The 22,092-nt window shown below is 43.7% G+C and overlaps 1 protein-coding gene across 5 annotated transcripts in view; it reads left to right on the top strand.

Moving 5' to 3' along the window:
• nsd3 (nuclear receptor binding SET domain protein 3) overlaps positions 1–22,092 on the top strand; it is a 104,753-nt gene that overhangs the window by 50,698 nt on the left and 31,963 nt on the right. For 4 of the 5 annotated variants that reach the window (XM_072554119.1, XM_072554116.1, XM_072554117.1 and 1 more), the window contains exons 10-16: positions 10,928–11,056; positions 13,862–13,988; positions 14,519–14,719; positions 15,793–15,972; positions 16,181–16,333; positions 19,230–19,386; positions 21,500–21,708. In XM_072554119.1, coding sequence (XP_072410220.1) covers positions 10,928–11,056; positions 13,862–13,988; positions 14,519–14,719; positions 15,793–15,972; positions 16,181–16,333; positions 19,230–19,386; positions 21,500–21,708 — 1,156 coding nt within the window. The remainder of the gene's footprint in view (positions 1–10,927; positions 11,057–13,861; positions 13,989–14,518; positions 14,720–15,792; positions 15,973–16,180; positions 16,334–19,229; positions 19,387–21,499; positions 21,709–22,092) is intronic. The other variant, XM_072554120.1, reaches the window with a different exon arrangement.

Here is a 22,092-nt window from a genome sequence, read left to right as displayed (position 1 = left end):
TTATTCCCGTCATAAGTTTCCGATGTCTCTCATCTGATGTACTTGATAAATAAAAGTTGCAGACTTTTCATTGAAGTGTACCATATATTTTAGTGCTCTCATGTTGGATTGTAATACTTGGCACCAACATTGCCCACCAGTTCAAGCTTGATTACGATCTGTTAGAAGTCCTAACGATTATTAAGAAGATGTGTTATTTGGATCATCCATCGATGAACTGGTTAAAACCATGCTGTAATGATACTTGGCTTTTTGTGTTCATGAAGCAAATGTATACAATTGGAGCCAAAAAAGTTGGCAGTGATATCGGAAAGCTGTCCCTGCCTAAGGGTTTTAATTAGTGCTTGTGTAAGTTTGAAACTTGGTGAATGAGTATATTCTGGTCGATTCATTTGATCTGAGTCTTTTGTCTTTGTGGGTTTACAACAGAGTGTAGGTCTTGGGCTGTGGGCAGGATGTGGAATGATGTAATCAACAAGGAAAGAATGATGATGGCATCTTCTTTCCATTTTTCTTTCTCCTTTCACAAGTCCCACAATTGGGCCAAAAGAAATGCTGTCAAAATATCTGCTGAGTTTTAAGTGCAAGTGTGACAGCAGTTTTAATCGAAATGGTGTGTGCTTGATTCAGATTGGGTCACTGAAAAGTTACTGTTGCAAAGGTTACCTGCCTTTGTCACCATCGCTTTCTTAGGTTGCCATTCAAATGCCCTGAATGGTATGAAGGAGCTGTATGTTTGCAGTTTGCTCAAATGAAGTTTGCTGTTGAAAGTGTAATCATGGTTTTCACGAAATGGTGTCTTTCTGTATTGTACACCTCTGTGACTCCATGACACTGTAAATACTGCGTCAACCTTTCAGGTACTTAGCATTAACTATTCTGCATGGGCTCTGTTAGTCCTCCAGCTTTTTGTTCTTTTGTTTTATTTTAATTACAACTTTTTACATTTTCCTTGGTTTATTTTCTCTCTCCTAACTCTTTTGTTTCCCTAATTCTCAGAGTACAGGAGTTTGACATTTAGTGGAAAACTTGACTTGCATTGTTGATGTTGCAATCCTTCACCCTGATGTGGCACAAAAGCTGCATCAAAACCATGCACTGTGGAGGATACCATGCTGTTTTAATTGGATGTTTTTGGCCTCTTGCATTGCCTGGGATTGTGGGAATTCAAGTGAAGAAAGATAGTCTAACTCTCGGTTGATGCAATTTGTTAAATGGTTGTCAGAGTTTCTGCACCTTCCACATTTTCAGACTGCTTTCAAGGCTAGGTTTGGTGCCACCTTGTGGCCAATGTTTTGTCTGTTCAGAGCTTGCAAAAGAAAAGTTAATAATCACACAACTCCTTTTCCACCTATCCACTCCACCTGACCTATCACCTTCATCCCCTCCCCCACTCACCTATTGTATTCTATGCTACTTTCTCCCCACCCCCACCCTCCCCTAGTTTATCTCTCCACGCTTCAGGCTCTCTGCCTTTATTCCTGATGAAGGGCTTTTGCCCGAAACGTCAATTTCGCTGCTCGTTGGATGCTGACTGAACTGCTGTGCTCTTCCAGCACCACTAATCCAGAATCTGGTTTCCAGCATCTGCAGTCGTTGTTTTTACCTCATTGATTTTAACACAAAGTTATAGTCCAACAGGCTTCTTTGGAAGCACTAGCTTTCGGAGTGCTGAAGGAGCAGCGCTCCGAAAGCAAGTGCTTCCAAAGAAGCCTGTTGGACTATAACCTAGTGTTGTGTGATATTTAACTTTGTACACCCCAGTTTAATACCAACACCTCCAAAACATGTAGAAGAAAGGTTTGACTTAAGGATAAAAATCCTGAGGCCATCAGGGCTCTGAAATTGTGCACAAGATATCAAAGCCATTGTCTTCAAATACTTTAATGTCCAAAGCATTCCTGTCTTTGGAGGCTTTTGAATATTTTTTTCAATTCACTGATGGGATGTGGACTGGCCAGCAGTTATTGCCTGCCCTGAAGTTGCCCTTGTAGATGTGGTGGTGAGCTGCCTTCATGAACTTCTGCAGTCCATGTGCTGTAGGTAGACTCACAATGCCCTTGAAGTGAGAATTCCAGGATTTTGACCCAGGAACAGTTAGGGAATGGTGATATATTTCCATCAGGATGGTGAGTGGCTTGGAGGGAAACTTGAAGGCGGTTCCCATGTATCTGCTGCCCTTGTCCTTCTCGATGGAAGTGGTTGTAGGTTTGGGAAGTACTGTCTAAGGATCTTGGGGGAATTTCTGTAGGGTGTCTTGCATGGGGTACACAGTGCTGCTACTGAGCGACAGTGGTGGGGGAAGTGGGATGTGGTGCCAATCCAGTGGACTGCTTTGTCCTTGACGGTGTTGAGCTTGAGTGTTGTTGGGGCTGTACTCATCGAGGTAAGTGGGGAGTATTCCATCCCACTGCTGACTTGTGCCTTGCAGATGGTGGACAGGCTTTGGGGAGTCAGGAGGTGAGTTACTCACTACAGTGTTCTGTGCCTCTGAGCTGCTTTTGTTGCTACTATATTTATGTGACGAGTCCAGTTGAGGTTTGGGTCAACAGTAACAGCAAAAATGTTGACAATGGGAGGTTCAGAGATGGTAATACTATTGAACATCAAGGGACAATAGTTAGATTTTTTTAATTGGAGATAGGCTTTGCCTGGCATTTGTATGGCATGAATTTTAAATACCGCTTGTCCTGGATATTGTCTGGATCTTGTTGCATTTAAGCAGGGACTGTTTTAGTATCTGAGGAGTTGTAAATGGTACTGAAAATTGTCAAGATATTGGTAAACATTTCCATGTCTGACCTCACATGGAGGGAATGTCATTGTTGAAGCAGCTGAAAATGGTTGTGACCAGGAACTCCTCCAGAGATGGAGTGGACCTGAGATGACAGAACTCCAGCAACCATGACCATGGAGTTCCTCTGGCATGGAGCCTGTCCCCGTTGCTCAGAAGGGAAGGGTGAAGAAGAGCAGAGCAATAGTTATTGGGGGACTCGATAGTTCGGGGCACAGATAGGCGGTTTTGTGGGGGCGAGAGAGACTCATGTTTGGTGTGTTGCCTCCCAGGTGCAAGGGTATGTGACGTCTCTGATCGTGTTTTCCGGGTCCTTAAGGGGGAGGGGGAAGGGGAGCAGCCTGAAGTCGTGGTCCACATTGGCACCAACGACATAGGTAGGAAGAGGGATGAGGATGTTAGGCAGGCTTTCAGGGAGCTAGGTTGGAAGCTCAGAGTTAGAACAAACAGAGTTGTTGTCTCTGGTTTGTTACCCGTGCCACGTGATAGAGAGTCGAGGAATAGGGAGAGAGAACAGTTAAATGCGTGGCTACAGGGATGGTGCAGGAGGGAGGGATTCCGGTATCTGGATAACTGGGGTTTTTTCTGGGGAAGGTGCGACCTCGATAAACAGGATGGTCTACACCTGAACCTGAGGGGCATCAGTATCCTTGGGGGGAGGTTTGCTAGTGCTATTGGGGGGGGGGGGTTTAACTAACTCTGCGGGGGCATGGGAACCTAGACTGTAGCTTTAGGGTGCAGGACCTGGAGTGGAGGGAGGTTAGGAACATGGCATCAATCTCAAAGGAGGGTGCCTGTAAATAGGAAAGTGGCTTGAAGTGTGTATACTTCAATGCAAGAAGTCTACAAAATAAGGTAGGTGAACTTGCGTGGGTTGGTACCTGGGATTTCGATGTTGTGGCTATGACGGAGACATGGGTAGAACAGGGACAGGATTGGCTGTTGCAGGTTCCAGGGTTTAAATGTTTCAGTAGGGTCAGAGGTGGGGTTAAAAGAGGGGGAGGTGTGGCATTGCTTGTTAAAGATAGTATTACAGCGGTGGAAAGGATGATGGATGAAGACTCGCCATGTGAGGTAGTTTGGGCTGAGGTTAGAAATAGGAAAGGTGAGGTCACCCTGTTTGGAGTTTTCTACAGGCCTTCTAATAGTCCTAGAGACATAGAAGAAAGGATTGTGAGGATGATTCAGGAGAAGAGTGAAAGTAATAGGGTGGTTGTTATGGGGGACTTTAACTTTCCTGATATTGACTGGGAAAGCTATAGCTCGAGTACATTAGATGGGTCGGTGTTTGTCCAATGTGTGCAGGAGGGTTTCCTGACACAATATGTAGACAGGCCAACAAGAGGTGAGGCCATACTGGATTTGGCTCTGGGTAATGAACCAGGCCAGGTGTTAGAACTGGAGGTAGGTGAGCACTTTGGGGACAGTGACCACAATTCGGTGACTTTTACTCTAGTGATGGAGAGGGATAAGTGTGCACTGCAGGGCAAGAGTTATAGCTGGGGTCAAGGAAATTATGATGTGGTGAGGCATGACTTAGGATGCCTGGCTTGGAAAAGTAGGCTTCAAGGGAAGGGTGCAGTCGATATGTGGAGCTTGTTCAAGGAGCAACTATCGAGTGTCCTTGATAAGTATGTACCTGTCAGGCAGGGAGGAATGGGTCGTGTGAGGGAGCCGTGGTTTAATAAGGAATTGGAATCCCTTGTTAAAGGGAAGAGGGCGGCCGATGTAAAGATGAGGCGTGAAGGTTCAATTGGGGCGATTGAGAGTTATAAGGTAGCCATGAAGGATCTGAAGAGAGAGCTAAGAGCAGCAAGGAGGGGACATGAAAAGTCCTTAGTTGGTAGGATTAGGGAAAACCCAAAGGCTTTCTATAGGTATGTCAGGAATAAAAGAATGACTAGGGTAGGAATAGGTCCAGTCAAGGATAGTAGTGGGAAGTTGCGTGTGGAGGTTGAAGAGATTGGGGAGACACTGAATGAATACTTTTCGTCAGTATTCACTCAGGAACAGGACATTGTTGCCGATGTGAATACTGAGTCGCAATTAATTAGAATGGACGGCTTTGAGGTATGTAGGGAAGAGGTGTTGGAAATTCTGGCAAGGGTGAAAATAGGTAAGTTCCTTGGGCCTGATGGCATTTATCCTAGGATTCTCTGGGAAGCAAGGGAGGAGATTGCAGAGCCATGGCCTTGATTTTTATGTTCTCGTTGTCTACAGGAATAGTGCCCGAAGCAAATGTGGTTCCCTTGTTCAAAAAGGGGAGTAGGGATAACCCTAGGCCGATGAGTCTCACTTCTGTTGTGGGCAAAGTCTTGGAGAGAATTGTAAGGGATAGGATTTATGAACATCTGGATAGGAATAGTATGATCAAGGATAGTCAGCATGGTTTTGTGAAGGGCAGATCGTGCCTCACAAACCTTATTGAATTCTTTGAGAAAGTGACTAAGGAGGTGGACGAGGTAAAGCGGTAGATGTGGTGTATATGGATTTTAGTAAGGCATTTGATAAGGTTCCCCATGGTAGACTACTGCAAAAAATACCGAGGTATGGCATTGAGGGTGAGTTGGAGGTTTGGATTAGGGATTGGCTGGCTGGAAGGAGACAGGGTAGTAGTTGATGGTAAAGGTTCATCTTGGAGTGCAGTTACTAGCGGTGTTCCGCAAGGATCTGTTTTGGGACCATTGCTGTTTGTCATTTTTATAAATCACCTGGAGGAGGGGCTAGAAGGTTGGGTGAGCAAGTTTGCAGATGATACGAAAGTCGGTGGTGTTGTTGACAGTGAGGAAGGATGTGTCAGGTTACAGCAGGATATAGATAAGCTGCAGAGCTGGGCAGAAAGGTGGCAAATGGAGTTCAATGTGGGTAAGTGTGAGGTGATTCACTTTGGTATGAGTAACAAAAAGATGGGGTACTGGGCTAATGGTCGGACACTTGGTAGTGTGGATGAGCAGAGGGATCTTGGTGTCCATGTACACAGATCTCTGAAAGTTGCCACCCAGGTAAATAGTGCAGTGAGGAAGGCATATGGTGTACTGGCTTTTATTGGAAGAGGAATTGAGTTCCGGAGTCCTGAGGTCATGTTGCAGTTGTATAAGACTCTGGTGCGGCCGCATCTGGAGTATTGTGTGCAGTTTTGGTCGCCATACTATAGGAAGGATGTGGAGGCACTGGAACGGGTGCAGAGGAGGTTTACCAGGATGTTGCCTGGTATGGTAGGAAGATCGTATGAGGAAAGGCTGAGGCACTTGGGGCTGTTTTCATTGGAGAAAAGAAGGTTTAGGGGTGACTTGATAGAGGTGTACAAGATGATTAGGTGTTTAGATAGGGTTGACTATGAGAACCTTTTCCCACGTATGGAGTCAGCTATTACGAGGGGGCATAGCTTTAAATTAAGGGGTGGTAGGTATAGGACAGAGGTTAGGGGTAGATTCTTTACTCAGCGAGTCGTGAGTTCATGGAATGCCCTGCCAGTAGCAGTGGTGGACTCTCCCTCTTTTTGGGCATTTAAACAGGCATTGGATAGGCATATGGAGGATAGTGGGCTAGTGTAGGTTAGATGGGCTTGGATCGGCGCAACATCGAGGGCCAAAGGGCCTGTACTGCGCTGTATTTTTCTATGTTCTATGTTCTATCTTCCTATGTGTCAGATATGACTTGAACCAGTGGAGAGTCTGCCCCCTGATTCCCATTAATTCCAGTTTTGCTCGGGCTTGTTGATGCCACACCCAGTCAGATGTGGCCTTGCTGTCAAAGGCTAGGAGAAAGTGAGAACTGCAGATGCTGGAGATCAGAGTGGAAAAGTATGGCAGTGGATAAGCACAGCCCGTCAGGCAGCATCCGAGGAGCAGGAGAATCGAAGTTTCAGGAATCGATGTTCCTCCATCAGGAATGAAGGGCTTATGTCCAAAATGTTGATTCTCCTGCTCCTCGGATGCTGCCTGACCCACATATTCCTGATGAAGGGCTTTTGCCCGAAACGTTGATTTTATTGCTCTTTGGATGCTGCCTGAACTGCTGTGCTCTTCCAGCACCACTAATCCAGAATCTGGTTTCCAGCATCTGCAGTCATTGTTTTTACCCACTTGATATCAAGGGCTATCACTTTCATTCTCACCTTTGGAGTTCAGCTGTTTTATCCATGTCTGAGCTGAGGCTGTAATGAGCTCAGGAGTTGAGTGGCCCTGGTGGAACCCAAACTGGGTATCACTGAGCAGGTTGTTGGACACCACTGTGATGACGCTTTGCATCAGTTGACTGATGATCGACAGGAAACTGACGGGGCAGTAATTGGCTGGGTTGGATTTGTCCTGTTCTCTGTGTACAAGACATGGCTGGGCAATTTTCTATGTTGTCAGGTAGATGCCAAAGTTGTAACTGTACCGGAACAAATTGGCTAGGGCTACGGTACGTTCTGGAGCACAAGTCTCAAGGGCTATTGTTGGAGTGTTGTCAGAGCCCATCGCCTTTGCAATATTTCGTGTCTCCAACCGTTACTTGATGTCAAGTGGAGTGAATGGAATTTGCTGAAGAGCTGCATCTGTGAATTGGGAACCATTGGAAGAGGCTGAAAGGGATTATCCACTTGGCACATCTCGCTGACAATTCCTGTGAAAGCTTTAGCCTGATCTTTGGTACTGATGTGGTGGGCTCCTCCATCATTGAGGATGGGGATATTTCTGGATCCTCCTCCTCCAGTGAGTTGTTTAATTGTCCACTTTGGTTCACAACAGGATGAAGCAGGACTGCAGAGCTTCGATCGGATCGGTTGGTTGTGTGATCTTTTAGTTCTGTCTGTCAGTTGCTGCTTATGTTGTTTGCCATGCAAGTAGTCATGTTTGGTAGCTTCACCAGTTGACACCGCATCTTTGGGTATTGTCACATGTACTCACCTGTCACCACTTCTGGCATCACCTTCAATACGAAGGTACTTAGGGGCAGGATCTCAGGAATAAATTTGAAAAATAAAGAAATTTTAAAAAAGTTCAATAGACTAGTTCTTTGCATGATCTAAAGACAGAGCGAAGAGTAGCCAAGAGGGGACATGAGAAGTCGTTTGTGGATCAAGAAAAACCCTAAGTATATCAAGAATAAATCGGAGAAAGATTAGGGCTAATCAAGGATAGTAGTGCGAAGTTGTGCATGGAGTCAGAGGAGGGAAGCATGAAGTGAATGTTTTGCATCAGTATTCACACAAAGTGGCAATGTTTTGAGGAGAATACTGAGATACTGGTCTACTGGACGAGATGGGATTGAGGTTTACGAGGAGGTGTTAGCAATTCTGGAAAGTGTGAAAATAGGTAAGTCCCCTGGGCCAGATGGGATTTATCTGGGATTCTCTGGGAAGCCAGGGAGGAGATTGCCGAGCCTTTGGCTTTTATCCTTGTCATCATTGTTTTACAGGAATAGTGCCAGAAGATTGGAGGAGAGCAGATGTTCCCTTGATCAAGTATTTATAGATGAGTGAGCCTCACTTTAGTTGTGAGTAAAGGGTTGGAAAAGGTTATAAGAAATAGGATTTATAATCATCTAGAAAGGAATAAGTTGATTGGAGATAGTTAACATGGTTTTGTGAAGACTAGGTTGTGCCTCACCATCATTTACTGAGTTTTTTGAGAGGATGACTAAACAGGGGGATGAGGGTGAAGCGGTTGATATCGTGTATATGGATGTCAGTGAGGCATTTGATAAAGTTCCCCATGGTTGGCTATTGCACAAAATATGGACGCATTGGATTGTGGGTGATTTAGTTTTTTTCAGAAATTGGCTAGCTGAAAGAAGATAGAGGGTGGTGGTTGATGGGAAATGTTCATTCTGGAATTCAGTTCAAAGTGGTGTACCACACAGATCTGTTTTAGGGCCATTGCTGTTTGTCATTTTGATAAATTACCTAGATGAGGGCATGGAAGGATGGGTCAGTACGTTTGCGGATGACACTGAGGTCGGTGTGGATCGTGCTGAAAAATGGTGTGGGTTACAGAGGGACATAGATAAGCTGCAGAGCTGGGCTGAGAGGTGGCAAATGGAGTTTAATGCAGAAAAGTGTGAGGTGATTCACCTTGGAAGGAGTAACAGGAATGCAGAGTACTGGGTAAATGGTAAGATTCTTGGGAGTGTGGATGAGCAGACAGATCTCAGTGTCCATGTGCATGGATCCTTAAAGTTGCCACCCAGGTTGATAAGGCTGTTAAGAAGGCATAAAGTGTGTTAACTTTTATTGGTAGAGGTTTTGCTGCAGCTGTACAAAACTCTGGTGAGGCTGCACTTGGAGTTCTGGTCACCACATCATAGGAAGGATGTGGAAGCTTTGAAAAGATTGAGAGGAGATTGATCAGGATGTTGCCTGGTATGGAAAGAAGGTCTGAGGAGGAAAGGTTGAGGGACTTGAGTATTTGTTTGAGAGAAGGGTGAGAGGTTACTTAATTGAAACATAGAAGATAATTGTGATGGCTAGCACGAGGAAAAATAGCTTTGAATTGAGGGATGATAGATATAGGACAGATGTCAGAGGTAGTTTATTTACTCAAAGTAGCAGTGGTGTGAAATGGCCTGCCTGCAACAGTAGTAGACATGCTAACTTTACGGGCATTTTAAATGTTTATTGGATAGATATGTGGACAAAAATGGAATAGAGTCGATAAGATGGGCTTCAGATTAGTTTCGCAGATTGGCGCAATATCGAGGGCCGGAGGGCCTTACTGCGCTATAATGTTCCATGTTCCATCTTTGGTACAAGGTACCCAGGTACAAAATCTTAGCAATAATTTAGAAAATAAACAAATAAAAACTTAAGGATTCCAGTCTTTCAAGCAGTCTGTGCTGGGCCTCCCCCACCTCACCAGTTGCTGTTGACCTGGTCTCAGCGGACCTACTACAGATCCGCTCCGGAATAGAGTTCCCCCGCAGCTAATAACGCACCAAAGTCTGGGCACTGCCATTGTGGCTGTCAATAACCTTCCGGCTTCATCATGACATCAGAAGATGACAGAAATGAAAAGAGAAAGAGAGAGAGAGAGAGAGAGACAGAAAATGTGGCCAGCCTGGAGCATACGGGCTGAGGAGCCCTAACACACTGTACCATACTTGCAGCACCATCTTGTAGCTCTTGTTTAACTTGTGTGCTTTTAGTTGATGACACAAACAAAGGCCTGCAGTTCAAAGACACTCTTGTTAAAGCACTGGCAAATTGACGAAGCAGTGCTTACACAATGAAGGTTTGCACAAATCTGATTGACTGCCTGAAAAGCAGGCTTTCCTGATCAAGGGCTTTTGCCTGAAGTGTCGAATCTCCTCCTTGGATGCTGCCTGACCGGCTGTGCTTTTCCAGCGCCACACTCGTGACTCTAATCTCCAGCATCTGCAGTCCTCACTTTCGCCTGCCTGAAAATCACATGGATGACCTGCTCTGGTGAACATGAGTAGGCTGCTGGATTCAATTCACTGCACTCTGTCGTCAAAGCACTCAGGGTTTTTTTGGTATGAAGCTGAGCTTCAGGAAGAGTCTTCACTGACAGAATGGCTGCCAGGTGTTCCTTCACATCCCCTTTTCTGAGTCCTTGCAGAACATTCTCTGACTTCAGTTCGTGTGGTCACAGGAAAAGGGTCACAGAACCCAATAAGATGAGGTCAGCTCACCCTTGGTGTACTCATTCCTTTCCAAGATATAATTACTCCATAGTGCCAAGGGGTCTGGTTGAAACTGGGGAATACATAGTCATAATGTTTCTCTCTGTTATTGTGGCTCAGTACTGTTTAGTGAGTTTGGGTCGCAATGACTCTCCCATTGTTCGATGTGTAATACAGGTCTGGGCTTTGGTCTTAATCTGTGATTGACTTGGCTTCTTTGCATTCCATTAGGCCTTGCTTGGAGAAACAGTTTGGCTCATTTTCTGTTGAACCTGTTGTCTAGGCTGTTGGTCACAGAATCATCTTTATGGTGTGACAGGTGACTGTTGTTCTGTTCTCCTGAAATGGAACTTCAGTAAAGATGAGTAGATCGCCTTCACTTTCCAGATGACTAACTGATGTGCTGGCCCACTCCAACCTGGTTTGCATAACATCAGTCACCTTCAGTTAGATTTCTGAGCATTCTGTTGACGAGGTGAGGTTTTTAACCTCTTCTGTACTTTGTAGATTGGTTTGGAGAAGAGAGCTGATAGTCCCGCAGTTCCTCCAGGTACAGATGTCTCCGATGAAGCATCCATGGATTCGTGTTTGTCCAGACGTGGCAGTGGATCATCAAAGAAAGATAATATTTGTCAGGTGAGAGCTGTACAGGGGGAGAACTTGACCATTGCTCCATGATTGGGAACTACTTCATTGAAATTCATTTGCCAATCATTGTGGATTACTTGATGACAATTAAAACAATACATTGGTATCTGATTAGCTGATCAGAACAAGTCCCTGATTACCTTCATTCTTGAATCTGCTGTTGACTAGCCTACATTACTGTACTTTGGGTCTGCATGTGTGTGTGATGCCACAGATTACTTGTGTGCAGTCATTGGCACTATGTTCATTGTAGCATTAAACCCTTTTCATTGTACACAAATTCCGAAAGTTATCCAACGTTATAAGACCAGAAACCATGGCGTAGGCTATTCAGTCATTTGAGCCTGTTCCTCTGTTGAATTGAATCAGGGTTGATGGGACCTTCCTCATGTCCACTTTGCTGCTTGTTCCCTGGAACCCTTGAATCCCAACATAATAGGAATCCATCTAACTCAGGCTTGAATTTACACATGGACTTTGCTCCATCAGATCTCTGTGGCAAGGAGTTCCAGAGGACTTCACACCCTCTGAGAGATGAAAGTCCCTCCTCACCTCGGTCTTAAATTGATGCCCCTTTGTTCTGAGACTCTACCCTCTGGTCTGAGACTCTCACCCTATCAAACCTCTTAAGAATCCTCCATGTTTCACTGAGATCATCTCTTATTTTTCTGAACTCCAATGAGTCAAGTCCCATCCTGTTGAGCCTTTGCTCTGATGGCAATCCCTCTGTACCAGGAATCATCCAAGGCAACCTTCTCTGAACTGCCTTCAACAAAATAACATTTTCCCTTGAGGGGATTAAAACTGTTGAAGTTATTCCTGATGTGGTCTGAGGAGTGCATGTACAGTTGCAGTAAGACCACCATACTCAAAGCCCCATGAGCCAGTCTTCCTGATTACATAAGATACAAGAGTAGAAATCGAGCATTCAGCTCATATCTGCTCCGCCATTCAATCATGGCTTATAAGTTTCTCAACACCATTCTCCCATTGTCTCCTGTAAGCCTTGATCCCCTTGATGCTCAAGGACCTATCTATCTCAGTCTTAACTATACTCAATGACCTGGCCTCCACAGCCTTCTGATTTCCATAGATTCATCACTCTCTGGCTGAAGACGTTTCTCCTGATCTCTGTTCCAAAAGGTCTTCCCTTTACTCTGAGGTTGTGCCCTCAGGTCCTCATTTCTCATACCAATGGAAACATCTTCCCAACATCTACTCTGTCCAGGCCATTCAGTATTCTGTATGTTTCAATTAGATCCCTCCCCATATCCTTCTAAACTCCATCAAGGAGAAACCCAGAGTCCTCAAACATTCCTCATGTTAAGCTTTTGATTCCTGGGACCATGCTGCCCCCACGTGTGTGTTGTTTTGTGTTGTGGCACAAGTACTATCAAGCCCCTTTCTGCAGCTTTTCTTCAGTCAACCAATAATAAAATGAGCAAGTTCACATTTTCCCACAAGTTTCGTTTTTTTGCTCACTTCGTTAACCTATCATATCTCTCTGTAATCGAAAATGAAAAACTGAGGATGCTGGGGATCTGAAATGAAAACAAAAGTTGCTGCTGAAACTCAGCATGTTTTGCAGCATCTGTGCAGGGAAAGCAGAGTTCACGTTCTGAATCTGGTGACTATTCATCAGACACTTCATCAACCTTCCTACTTGTTCTTGTGTCTTCTGCAAATTTACCTATAGAACGTTCACTTTCTTCTTCCAAGCCATCAGTATATATTAGGAGAAAGTGAGGACTGCAGATGCTGGAGAGCAGAGTTGAAAAATGTGGTGTTGGAAAAACACAGCAGGCCAGGCAGCATCCAAGGAGCAGGAGAATCGACGTTTTGGGCATAAGCCCTTCTTCAGGAATGAGCCCTCATTCCTGAAGAAGGGCTTATGCCCGAAATGTCGATTCTTCTGCTCCTTGGATGCTGCCTGGCCATCAGTATATATTGTTAACAATCAAACACTGATCCGTGTGGAGTCCCATTGGTCGTAGTTCACCAACCTGAAATGGAGGCCCGTATTCCCAATCTCTGGCCTATTAGTGAAATCTGTACCCAGGCCAATATACTCCCTCCAACACTGTGGGCTCCTATTTTATTGCGTTAACCTTTCACGAGGCACCTTGTCGAATGCCTTCTGGAAATCCAAATAAAATTCATCTGGTTCCCTTCTGTCCATTTCGGTTGACACTTCAATCATAACTCAAATAAATAGGACACAATTTCTCTCTTGAAGTCATGCTGACTTTGCTCCATTAGATTATGATTTTCCAAATATGTTGCTATTGCTTCCTTAATAATTGATTCCAACAATAGATGATTGGTTCATTAATCTCTTGTTCCCACATTTTGCCTTCCTCCCTTGTTGACTCGGGGTGTCACACATTGGCAGTTTGCCAATCCTCCAGAATCCAAGGATTCTTGGAAAATTACAGCCAATGCATCCATTACCTCCTGTCGCCGCGACTTCTGGGATCCGAGGATGCAACCAGTCAGGACCAGGGGACTTGGCAACTTTGAGCCGCAGCAGCTTGTACTAATAGTTGTTCGGTGGTGGCAATGGCAGTTAATTCCTCTCCCTATTCTTTAGTATTGTTGGGATACTTGAAGTATTTTCCACCATGATTCTTTGAAACACTCAACAAAGCAAGTTTTGATCTTTCAGTGGAATGTAGGTAGGGCATGGGTTTCATTGTTCGTTAGAAGATAGTGAAACAACAATATCATAAATTGCATGTAGGTTATTTGTCTAAAGTTGCTTTTTTTTTGTTTTTGGACCATCTGCTGCCTCAGGTCTGTGAGAAACCAGGCGAGTCTCTCGTGCCTTGTGAAGGGGAGTGCTGCAGAGTCTTTCACATGGAGTGTCTCAGATTGGCAGAGATACCTAATGGGAAGTTCACCTGCATGGAATGCACTACAGGTAATGACAAATGTTGAATGCATTCTTCAGCTGACTTCCTGTATAAGCCCACATGTTAAACACTAGGTGATTTGACCACAGTCCGTTTCCAGTTGCTCAATGACCAGCTGGTTCGAGATGTTTAAGATTTGATAAAATATTGCGCAAATAAATTTGTGGGATCTTGAGGGCGTAGCCTCTGCTCCCACCTCTACCAACTCCCTCATTGCCTCAGCAGAGCTGAGATTGAGGTTGGATTGTGTTTTGATTTTGTCTTGTGGCTCGGGAAGAAAATATCCAGTGTCATTGTTCATATAGCTTTTCATGACAAAGTTGACATTGCAGGCAGAAGGATTGAAGTTTATTAGAATTCCACACTATAGAATTGCAATATTTCTGTAATACGAAGTACAGTTTTGAAGTAGGGTTGTCATTTGTCAAAATACAAACATGTTTGTGTCTGTGAAAGCTGTCTGACCTGCTGAAAATTTCAAGGCATTTTTCTTCTATTTTACATATTTCTCTATTCTGGTACACTGGTCCTCCCACAGGAAACCACACCTGTTTTTCTTGCAAGTTGTCTGACAATGTCGTGAAAAGGTGTTCGGTGAACTCATGTGGAAGATTTTACCATGAATCCTGTTTGAGGAGTTACTCTTCTGCACAGTTTGAAGGAAAAGGTTTCCGTTGCCCTCTGCACTGCTGTTTGGCATGTTTAGTGGACAACTGTGAAATGGCTAAAGCAACGAAAGGTGAGCATATCAGCCTGATGCCAGCTCCAAATCAAGTAAGAATGGTTGTTATTGGACCACAAAACGAGCCAGTGTGATTCAAGCAGCAAACATAAACTGCATCATCAGTGAAGAATTTTCTTCTGATTGATTGCTTGCTGAGTAGTTCATGTTGAGGGCTTCAGATTTCTCTGGGGAAGGGGAGGAGAGTGGGGCATTCAGAAGTGGGTGAAGGAGGGGAGAGAGGAGACGGGTGGGATGACAGGGTAAGAGGGCAAAGCGGGCAAGAGGAAAGGGAAGAATTGGAGGGGAGGGAATAATGAGGGATAAGAGAGTCGAAGGAGGGTGGCAAGTGAGTCAGAAAAAGGTGAGGCGAGGATCGGGGACTGGAGGGGAGGAGTTAGAGGAGGAATGGAACGGGTTATCAGGGAGCAGGTGACAAGTAAGTTGCATTCGACTGGGGCGCTGTGTTGGGGTGGTGATGGTGCAGTGAAGGGTCTATCAGGAAGGGAGGGGGATTTGGATGTTTGGTCACTGTGGTCCAGTGTGGGTAGACTGGTTCGGTGCCAGGGGCTTCAGGGGTTGAGCTGGTTCCACAGTAGTGTTGAAATATGCCAACATTCACAAGAGTGGCCTCTGACATAAAGATTAGTTAGAGGAGATAGTAATGTCAGGAAGAAGACACTCAACCCAGATTGTTGTTCACGTGTCCCATGCATGATGCAAGCAAGATCGCATGTGGACTCTTCTCGCTTTTCCCCTTATCCCACTGTGCTTCAGCCATCCATCAAAGAGCTATTTAAATAACTTGCCAATACGTGGCTATGATTTCTGAGTTGGGGCAAATAAGAAGCACAATATAGTTTGGAAATCCTGTAAGTCTACTATTGCACGTACTTGATGTGAAATTTAGCTGATGAATAAAGACTGAAAGTCAGTGTTTGACATTAAGTGTATCTGTTGACAGGCTTGCAATGTGATGACCTGTTTGAAATTTGCTCGGGACAGACTTATTGTTTTATTGCTCTTCTACGTCACCAAACAATCGGCAAGTCCTTTTGAAAAAGAATTGTATTTTCTTTAAATATGGCCAGGTCGCATGCTGCGCTGTTTGCGGTGTCCTGTGGCTTATCACACGGGGGAGAGTTGTATTGCAGCTGGCAGCCTTGTCCTTTCATCCCAAAGCATCATCTGCAACAACCATTCCAGCTTGAAGAAAGGCAGTCGCGCGTCTCTCCAAGTCAATGTAAGCTGGTGCTTTATCTGTGCAAGAGGTAAGACAACTTTCCCCCTGCCTTCAGTTTCTGTGATGCATCAGCTTAAAATGGAGCATGCGTTAGTTCAGTCTTTTTTTTAGAGCATTTTTCTTCCCTTTTTTGAGAAAAAAATCTTCAAGATTAAATTCATGTTTTTCAGATTTTTTTTCGGAGGGAATCATGGGTCTTTTCATTGCACCTCATGTGTTTTATTTGTTTCATGTAGGGTTGATTGAGCAAGACCAATCCGAAACCCTTATCAGTTCTTATACATATAAGTCGCACTACCTCCTGAGCGAGTCAAATCGTTCGGCTGAGTTGTTGAAAAAACCTATGATTCCTCCCTCACCGTCAACTGCAGTAAAGAAATGTGGGAAAGGTAATAAAAACCAGTTTATCTCCGGAACCATATGTGCTTGAATTTTCTTCCCCCTACCCCCCCCTCCACACCCACCTACCATGCTTTTCTCCCTACCCCCCTGCATCTGCTAAATCTGTGGCTTTTTTTAAACCTGTGTGATCTTGTTCATGGAAGTGTGTAAACTGAATTTTTTCACTTTTTTTTTGACGAACCTACTTAATGATCACAAATTTAAGAGAGATTGAGTAAGCCTGGGCTTGAAATAATTACAAGGTCAACTTTTGATCCTGAGTCATGCATTTCATGACTTAAGTGGTGCAATTGTCATTGGACACATTTTCTTTGACATTACAGGTATTTCCCACCCCACCCCCCCCACCCCCTTCTGGACATTGAGTTTGCTTGGATAATATCATCATTTACCAGTGCTCCATTTGAGGTAGTTTGAGAATTACAATTTCTTTTGTGGAACAATGCACATATGTTAGATTGGGACAAGTGTCTTATTAAGGAATCTCCATGTTCCACAGATGAAATTGCATTCTATTGGTTTTTAACAGAAGATATTCTCAGACTCTGAAAGAAATCACTGCATGTTCACTTCTGGCCATTTGCGTAATTTGATTTTTGGATAAGTTCATTTCAAAGATAAGACATTAATTGTCTGGATTTGAAAATAAGTAAGGCAAGATGTATCTTGTCTGAGTGAAACATGAAAATATGTGGGTTTTTTTTCTTTATTTTCTGATTAAATACTGAATTGTGGTTGTTCCTTACCATTATCTGTCCTGAGCCCTTGATTTGGACTTTGCATTGACTTTTGGGCTTTACATTTCACCCTCTTGGACTCTAACACGTTGTCTCAGACAGAGAAATGGGCCTGGGGTATACCTCGCTCATGCAGAAATGATTTCAGAGACTCTGGTTACTGATGTTAGTTGTTTCTGATGCTGTGCTGCTCTGCTTCTCAGTCTTTATGGTATTACCCTCCAGAGTTGTCTGCAACTCGAGAAGCGGCTAGTAATGTGATCATATCTCTGTTGCTGTAAAATCATTTACTTTTGTAATTTGTCTTTGACATTGGGAATGATCACAGTCGTCCAGTTTCTCTTTGCCCTCTTTGGGTCACCTCTTTGTGACTGTCTGGATTTAGTCATGGCTAGCACAAATGTCCGATTTCACCGGGACAAACAATCCAGTTACACTTCTGATGTAAAAAACATGTAATTAGAAATCAAGTTGTTTTAATTACATAGCAGCACATGGAAAACAGTGACAATTTGTGCTGTGTTTGATTTGATCTGAGTATTCGGTTTGTAATTTTGGGTAAGATTATGTCTTAAGGGAGGGAAGCCTTGCAGTTATTTTGAGCCCTAGTGTTGCTTAGCATGAACAGGATGCTGCTTAACATGCTTCTGTGAAAGGGCAACTGTTCTCCCTGCTTCATGTTTTTATTCCACGTTTCTGCTTCACCCCTCTCTCTTGCTGACTGGAGAATATTGCATCCACGCTTTTACATGTTAGATGGATAACTGGGTTTGCTGGCAAGCTACATATTGTGGGATATCAGAGGAGTATGCTTTCTTTTGCGACTCCCATTTTTTAACAAGAAAACATGATTGTACCAAGAACTGGGGGTAGAAATTTGTATTGGCTGATCACGAGGAACAAACTGTATTGCATCAGCTGCCTGCCCCACATTCTGTGTCTTGTTTGGTTCTGTTGATTGCAAGAGAATTGAATATCATGCAGGAATTGTCGGATGTAGCCAAAGCAATGCCAGGAATTTCATGCACAGCCTAAAATTTCCAACCTGCCCCCCTTCACAACTGACGAGTCTTTGCAATGTTTAATGCATGTAATTCAAGGTAAAAGGGTGTGGGAATTGCCAGCAATGAAACAGTTCTTGAGCATGTTTTATCTCACAGCTGCTGTGTCTGTCATTGCATCATGTGTTTTCATTCATCTTCATCAGCTTTGATCTGAGCACAGTGTATATGTCGGTTAGGGGGGATTTTGCAGATCTGGAGTAATAACTCCAGGGATGAGGTTGTCTTTGAAAGGATACACATTGCTTCAGGACAAACTGACCCTTATCATGCTGCAATCCACATCATTATTCTTGGGGAAATCACCGACTGCTACTGGCTGGTCAACATTGATGATTGCTTCCATTCCCTCTCCTGGGCAGATTCGTGTATTCATTGAGATTCACGTTAACAAATGTGAACTGAGCAACTTCCCTCTTCAGCTCTGGCAAAATGGCTTTGTATTTCTCAGCTCTAAATTTTTCCTCTCATGTCTCTACTGTGATGAGCGTTCTGTCTATGACACATTGCTGCAGCTGACCATTTATTTCGTGCTATTGGTTTTATGCACACCAGTTCAAACTTAGTGTAGTCAGGTGCTCAGCTGTGTTGCTTGACTTTTGGGTTGGAGGATTAATGTGCAAACTGCTGCCCACTGTGGTACCTATTACTGTAACTCTCTGGTTCATGAAGCAACAACACAGTTAGATACTAATAAAAAAGAAACTCTTCAGATTCTTCAAACAGAATAGCTCACAACTTAGAGTTTAAAAATGACAATTAATGGTTTAAATTAAAACACTAAGACACCTGAACTGTGTTTATGTTCAATCTGTAACACTCAAAATATTGGACTTTGGAGTTTAATATGGGACATTGCTCAGTTGTCCTGGGTATGGTGCAGATCGTTCTCTGCAGTGGGGAATTGTGTATCTGCATGATGCTGAATTGTAGTGATCAGTGTTACTCAATAAGCATTGCCTCAATTGACCTTGAAATGCCCGCGTTTCTGTGACTTTAAAGTGGTGAGCGTGAATGGAAGCAGCAGTTGAGTGCATTTATGCAAGACACTTAAAGTAAAAAAGTATGTTTCCGTTTGTGTTCAGGTGGTCACCTGTTGTGCTGTGAATCCTGTCCAGCATCCTTCCATCCTGAATGCCTGACGATTGAAATGCCAGAAGGGAACTGGTATTGTAATGACTGCAAGGCTGGCAAGAAATCACGATACAAGGAAATAGTCTGGGTCAAGCTCGGTATATACAGGCAAGTCATTTTGTTTCAAAGTGATGAAAATATTTCACAACAGATGTCTTAAACAAAAAAGTTACAGGCTTTGGATCAGAAATGCTATTTTACCGAATGTGTTGGCAACAATTATGCTGAAGTGTGATTATGATACACCATGAAAAATGTTGGACTAAAATCACAAGTATTGAGAAGTGATTTTTTTTTAGTAGTTGCTGTCCATGTCCAAATTCTGAGCCAGCTTACAGTCGAGATGTGAGAAGCAGCAAGCAACAGCGTAAACAGCTAGTCACATTGCCATCTCGCTTAATTATTTGGTGCATTTTGTGATGGTGTGCATTAAGTCAGCATTTTTTGAAAAATTGTCAGGGTGAGGGACTGAAACGCATTACCCTTTCACCCTTGTGCAGTGAGTTGGAAGGGTTTAATGGTTATAATTCTGATAGAGCTCTGAACTCGTGTAAAAATTGTAGACCTAAATAAGAACATGAAAATATCATGTCAAATACTATGAATAAGTAAAAGTGAAGTGGGTATATGAATACGAAGGGTTTGGAGGGATATGGGCCAGGTGCTGGCAGGTGGGACTAGGTCGGGTTGGGATATCTGGTCGGCATGGACGGGTTGGACCGAAGGGTCTGTTTCTCTCCTGTACATCTCTATGACTATATGCTGGATTGTTTTGGAGTTGTACGTGCAATCCTTACGATCTTGATTCCATACATGTCATATCTGTCTGGCTGATGTGAAGTACAGAGTGTGGACAATGTGGAGTTGTATTCCATCGGTTTCTGCTTTGATAGACCACAGAATGAATAGTATTGATAGGTTAGGTCCATGTTATTGACTTAGATCATTTCAAAACAGGTCTTCATGTTAAACCAGAAGCATCAGTTCAACAAAGTCAGAACATAAACATAAAATGATGGCACTGGTCAATGGTTCATAGAATCTCGACAGTGTGGAAACAGGCCATTTGGCCCAACAAGTGCACACCGACCCTCAGAAGAGTATCCCACCCAGATCCATTCTCTTACCCCGATTGCTCTACATTTCCCCGATTGCTCTACATTTCCCCGATTGCTCTACATTTCCCCTAACTAATGCATCGAGCAGACACATCCCTGAACACTATGGGGCAATTTAGCATGACTATTTCACCTAACCTGCACATCTTTGGACTGTGGGAGGAAACTGGAGCATCCGGAGGAATCCCATGCAGACACGGGGAGAATGTGTAAACTCGACACAGACAGTCACCCAAAGCTGGAATCAAACCCAGGTCTCTGGCACTGTGAGGCAGCACTGCTAACCACTGAGCCACTGTGTCTGCCCCTACCACTGAGCCACCACGCTGCCCTTTGAGCCACCATGCCACACTTGGTAAAGGTTCATATGGCATCTGTGCATGGACAACAGATTATTGCTTCAGGACAAGGACCTATGTTCAATATAATGCAGGTTGCAGCATTTCTAAGTTTGCCCACGATTCAAATTTCAGACCCTTTAGACTTGCTCACTAGAAATCTCTGTGAATCCAGATGTGTGCCAGAGCATATACTCAATGTTGGGAATTGAAGGAAATAGAGTGATGGGCAATGTTTCAAGCCACAGTGAGACCTTGGAGAGCCTTGCCATCGACTTAGTTGAGGTGAATCCAGTCAAGCAATTTCAATAAGAGTTTAACCCAGAAACAGAAGAAAGGTAAAATTGAAATGGATCGAGGTGGTGAGGAAGACATTGATGTGATCAGAAGTGATGTTTGCAAATGAAGAACACTCTGGGAATAGTTGAGGATGGTTGGGATGATGAGGCCAAGATGGTAGTCAAGTACTTAAATATAGCCCCTGTGAAGATTCAGCCAATCAAATTAATGCAACTGGCATCTTGGGATGGACAGTTTGAAAGCATGTAGTCTTTTTCCAGAATTTGTCTCCTTCCTTGGTATTGCTTTGGATCAGTGATAGTTTTAGATTAGTGAAAGGGGCGCTGCATGTTTTTAAAACCACTTCTGTTCGTCAATGCGATTCAATAAGAGATTGTTGCTCAATGTGCTATCTGCTTGGCCATATGTGACATGGTGATAACCAATGATTTTTCGCAGTTGTTCTGACCATGATGTTTGTTTCAGGTGGTGGCCAGCAGAGGTTTGTAATCCCAAATCTGTGCCACTTAACATTCAAGCAATGAAGCACCACATAGGAGAATTCCCTGTACGTTTCTTTGGATCGAATGATTACTATTGGGTGCATCAGGGTAGAGTCTTTCCTTACTTAGAAGGTGACAAAGGCAACGTATCTGATGGTCGAGCTGGTGGTATTAACGAGATTTTCAAAAAAGGTAACCTCTATTGCCCTAATGCAAAATATGATTATTATACTTTGTCACTTCCTTGTCAACTGCTTTGTTTTGCTTTCTTGCTCTCAGCCTTTGCTGTAAGGTAACAAAATAAATCTACAACTGTTAGAACATAGCAATTCTCAGGTGGAATGGGATCTCTCTGTTCAGAGTTTGTCTAAAGAATACTATTAGAAATCTGTTTGTGCACTTCAGTTCCAACAACTCAATGTTTTAATACATGGTATTTTGCCTGTACTTTCTGGTGAGAATTTGGATGCTGTTGTTGCCTAATAACTGGCTTTGCAAAATTCAATCAATGTTCCTGTTAATTAGCTCCTACCAGGAAAAAGTGAAATGCAACTGAGTTACCCACAGCAGTAATCC

Source organism: Chiloscyllium punctatum, chromosome 35, assembly GCF_047496795.1.
Source record: "Chiloscyllium punctatum isolate Juve2018m chromosome 35, sChiPun1.3, whole genome shotgun sequence".
NCBI lineage: Eukaryota > Metazoa > Chordata > Chondrichthyes > Orectolobiformes > Hemiscylliidae > Chiloscyllium > Chiloscyllium punctatum.
This window is presented reverse-complemented; position numbering and strand designations above follow the sequence as displayed.